Source organism: Rhagoletis zephyria, unplaced genomic scaffold, assembly GCF_001687245.7.
Source record: "Rhagoletis zephyria isolate East Lansing unplaced genomic scaffold, Rhagoletis_zephyria_1.1 Rzeph_scaffold_16814, whole genome shotgun sequence".
Classification (NCBI taxonomy): Eukaryota; Metazoa; Arthropoda; class Insecta; order Diptera; family Tephritidae; genus Rhagoletis; species Rhagoletis zephyria.
Window position 1 is genome coordinate 3077 of NW_016173878.1, and position 5123 is coordinate 8199.

The 5123-nt window shown below is 40.7% G+C and overlaps 1 protein-coding gene across 1 annotated transcript; it reads right to left on the minus strand.

Moving 5' to 3' along the window:
- Positions 1–2115: 2115 nt before the first annotated feature.
- lama (phospholipase B domain containing lamina ancestor) lies at positions 2116–4614 on the minus strand (the record flags this gene model as incomplete). Its single annotated transcript, XM_017635970.1, has 2 exons — positions 2116–4331; positions 4418–4614. Coding segments are annotated over 2 exons (1842 nt in total), but the record flags the coding sequence as incomplete, so codon positions are not given.
- Between the last annotated feature and the right edge of the window lie 509 nt (positions 4615–5123).

Consider the following 5123-nt stretch of genomic DNA (forward strand, 5'->3'; position numbering starts at 1 on the left):
ATAAACATTCATTTTTTATTGGTGAAAGTTACATGACGTCTTCTTTAAATTTTCTTTATTAAAAAAACTCACTTGAATGTTTCATTAAATTCTAATCAGTTAAACGTGCAATTTTTGAATTGCACCTTATACACAACTCACCTGTAGAAGAAAACCCCATTTTGCAAAACTTTAACATTACATTTTTACTTTTAAGAGCGCTGTGTCAACTAACACATTCACGTTGATCATACAAATAGGTGCAAAAAGTCGGGTCCCGTCTTAGACATATTTCGATAGCTGATAGCTTTCATTTAATCAGTCAAATTGATATTAAATTCCTGAGTTTGTGGCAACACTGGTCAATGGTATATACAGCTTTCCTAACACCTCTTTCGTTTGATAACGACATTAAAATATTTGATTTAAATTGTTAATTAAATTGATTTTCGAAATAACTTTTTTAATAATCAATTAAATATTTAATTTAACTTGTTAACATAAAACCTACCCAAATGAGTTTTCTTAAAATTTCAGATTTTTTTTTCATTTAAAACACATGGAAAACTTTTAGCGCTTTGAGCCACCTCTAAATATTTTTTGATTTCAAAGTAAAAATTTTAATTCCTTTTTTTGTATAGGGAGAGAGTGGGAGCATTAAAATTCCGACCTTACTTATTTTGGACCATCCTAGTGGTCACATATCACATGGAGTTGTCTTTATTTGTTTATTTCATCTTTTATTAAACACATAAGGGCTGTTCAGGATGTTGTGGAAATGGTCTTAGATTTGCAGTTGGAATTGCATTTGTAAATCTTGTGCTTGCTGCCATGGCAACCGTGTGCATTTTATTGTTGTGAATTTGCAAATGCAGCGAATATGCAAATCCGAGAGTATAAGCACACGATACAAACCACCTGACCACAAAGAGGCATCAGCATGGTTCCCGTAAATTGCACAGCCCAAGTAGCGTTAAATCTGTCAAAGGCGTTTGATACCGTCAGCCATTCCACACTACTAGAAGACATTGAGGCTTCCTCTCTCCCACATGGACTCAAACGGTGGTCAGCGAATTATTTGAGTGGTCGACATTCGTCAGGAATTTTTAGTGACAAAACTAGCAAGCCAAGAAAAATTAAACAGGGGGTCCCACTAGGCGATCTCCTTTCCTCGACTGGGAATGGAATTGATGACTTGTGTTCGAAAGTAAATGGGTATCTCTCCTAACTTTTTCGCTTTTTCACTGCAAGGAGCCAACCCTCTCACCTACACAATCCTCGGCAAGCCTTTTTACCAACTGGACGAAGGAGATCAGGCTACAGCTGGGAATTCACGTTCATGGCGTACAAATTTGGACGGCGAATAACCCAAAAATTCTGGGAGCTACATACATTTGATAGCCTGTCTCCTCGGCGCAAACAACCGCAATTTTCAATAGAGTACAGAGCCGCAACAAGGTCGTCAAGTCACTAGCCGGCAGGAGGTTATCACGCTCATCAGCTAGGACAGCCGCCTCGGCGGGAAAATTTAGACGGGGATGCTAAATACACTCAGATATAATGAAGCGTGCTGCAGCAGCAGTTAAACCCGTTCCCACGACTGTCGGGTTTACTTAATCGGAACGACCCAGATTTATATCTGGCGAAGGACTGTCACTCCAGCAACACTCCCCAAAAAGCCTTTGGGGAATTCGTATGCTGCTACAACAACAACAACCGCAGTTATAACCTTGCGTAACTTACGATCACCTATGTGAACGTCGGTTAGTGTGGGGAGGTCAGAGAAATTGATTTCAGTAACTGTCGCGAAGCCGTTGCAGTCATCTTTGGAAAAGTTGATTGTACATAGGTTTGCGGAAGCAAAGTCACCAGGTTTATTAGTCGAGATCACTATGGGCAGATGGTCTGATACTAGAGTCAGCACAGGTCGCCACGTTATGCTGTTTATCAGATCAACGTTTACAATTGCCGTGAGGCGAGCTACTCCGCCCTATGTTGAACATCGTCATCGTCAGTAAAAGTGACGATACGGCCATCGTCATCCATGTTACTGTTGCGCTGACGTTCCCCGACGATGACGATGATTCACTTTCTTGACGGAAAGTTGTCAGATAAAAGTTAATGAAACAAAATACATCAAGTTTTCTGTTTTTTAATATTTTTTATTCTCACAATTGCTCTGTATAAAAGTTAGAAATCTCAAACCAGCACGGTACACATATCTTTTACTTATATATGTATATATGTATGTATGTATGTATGTTCACACAGTAGTCCAAAAATGGAGATAAAACTATGGAAGACTAGTGTTCATATGTATGTAATTTCTTTATAAAATTTTTGTAGTTTTTTAAAGCTATGGACGTATAAAGTTTATAAAATTTCTACAATTCACTTTTATCTAATACAAAATAGCAACATTTTTGCACAATCGACTTAAAATCACAACTTTTTCTACACGCAATTGATACGAATTATTTACAAATCATAAAATTTACTAACAAAAAATTTATGTGTTTTCTAATTTTGGAGTTGCATGCAAAAATTCATACTTCTGTAGGTATGTATGTGTATAGCTCAAAAATCCACTCGACAAATTATTATGTAATATATGTACAAATGTTTGTGAAATTAAATTAAAATATTTACTATATATTTAAATGGCCGCGAGGTTGTTAAGACAACCACCACACCGCCACGCCTCTCTTTACCACGCCCAATGGGGAGCTACTTTGCCGAAATTGAATTCATCCGGATGTCCTTTATGTTCAATGTCCGTTATGCGATCCGCAATTTCAGACCACTTGAACGGGCCACTAGATACCTGCCGCATTGCAATCGCTTGCATATCGTTGCGTACAGATCGCCGCTCGGTAATACGCTCCAGTTCGGCAAGTTGCGCCGCATCATCAATGCTCACACTCAAGCGTTCATCCTTCAAATTGGATGCGATATCCGTTGACTCGCTCACGGTACTCTCACTCTCAATCGCTTCCCGCGGTTGCACATGTTGCAGCCGAATGAATATGGGTCCGGCGAAAGCATGATAGTCGCTAATGCCTATTTGCGCATTGTAGGAGAACAATTTGATATCAATATTGCCGTAAGCAACCGACTCCTCGCCCATCAAATCGCCTCGGAAGCCATGATTGCGCATAAACTGATCGACCGCTTCGAGATTGGTTAGTTCATCGTCGAACGCAGCTTTCATTTCAAGGTAGGCACTATCGGGCGCTACGCCACTGGCCTGCAGCATCTCATCGAAGTACGGCACACCATTCGCAATCCATGTCGAGTTTTCGCCCGATAGGAATTTTTCCGAAACATCCTTGAGATGCATGCGACCCGGCAGTTGTTCCACAATCCACACCAATCCCTTGTTGCGGTTATGACGCTCATTAATGGCTGCCTCATCCGCAGCATTCAACGGCAATGCAGCATCATCGTGCTTCTCATCCTCAGCCAGCGACACATATAGGTTGTCTTGTGGACGCAATTTGTTCAAGTCGACCGTTATCCACTGTTTACAACCGGTGAATGGGTGACGCGACATTGCCTTTGCCCATGTGCGACGATTCTGCGCTATACGATTTGCTGCCATGACACGTGCTGCCAGCGGCAACGCCTGCGTAACGTTAACTGTCTTCCACAAATCCAGATTCTCGTTCTTTATACCCACGCCGCCCACAATGGACTGCACCTGGCGACCCTTTACGATGTAGAAATCATCTGTAGAGCCGAGTATGCCTGGATAGCCGGTAAATGTTATATCGACGCCAGGCACTGTATTCGAGCGTTGATTCGGCGAGAAGTGATAGTGGAATTTGTAACGCTTTTGTATGCGCAACATTGAGGCATAACTGCCGGCAGTGCTGTGACCAAAAAGCAATCTCCATGTTGGCGAATCGGCAGTTTGAAAGATCTTTGTCAGCATTGTGGCGCTTGGCAGAAAGAAGTTCTTTGGTGCTGTTTCCGCTTCCGAAGTCGCAGTCACAGCTGTGCCTTGTTCCTGTGTGCCCACATCGGCTGTTTCATTCCCCTCCTTCCATACAAAGTTCTCATAGTAGATTTTAAGATCCTGAATGTCAGCGGCGGCATTTAGGAGAAGAAAATCGGAAAAAGGTATTTCCTCTTCGAGATCTGAACGTGCACGAGACGCGCCGCGTATATAGCCCGTTTCCAGACCCTCCAATTGACTAAAATAGAGGCTGATCTGATGCCAATAGTGATCGTGCTCGCCACGCTGTACCGCTGTCTCTTTGATGCGAATGTAATTCTCGTCAAGCAGATCACGCAGCCAGGTACAGAAGTTTTGCGAACTCTCATCACGCTCACAGGAAGATTCGATGGTGCTGTAGAGAGGAAAATAAAAGAAGGTCGTTAGAATGTGCGGATATGATTTTGCAATGAAGCTGAAATTATCATTGATTTAACTTACTTTTTCCATTGATTGTAGATATTATTCCAGGTCAATGAGCCCTCAAGTATGCCAGCACCGAAAGCCTGTACCCAGTCCGGGTAGGTACGTTGAGTTTCCACCTCGATTTGCGCCCAACTGCAGCATGAAAAAAATGCAAAAAAAAATGCAAAAAAAAATCGATTATATATTAAAATGAGCAGCGAAGCAATTGGGTATTAAAGGACAGTCTTTCAATAGTGGCAGAGTAATAGACACTTTATTTTTCTTAAGAGCTACCTTTCGTAGCTTCAGAGATTAATGGGTAAATCCTGAATCTATAGAGCCGACCTTCAAGCTAAATTTCGATAAAAATTTGCCGAAAAAAAAAACGGTTTGAAAACAAAAGCTAGCTTTTTTGGGAACTACATAACAGAGCTGTAAAATGATTGAATCAATAGGATCTGCATTCACTCGACATTCTTTTCAAAATTTTGATTGTTTGTTTGTATAAAAAAAGCCTCATTCCTAAGTGGCTTAAAATGCTTGAAAACAAATAAACTGTGTTGTGTTTTTGAATGGTAGATTGACATTCAGTATGGAATGTGAATGTAACAGAAGCATTCGCACACACACATGATTGTATATTTAAAATGAATGCACACGTTTTTACCATTCAGTACTAATACTTTTTTCCCAGGGTTGATATATTTTATACTTTAAAGTTTAAACATATCTGGAATTGAAA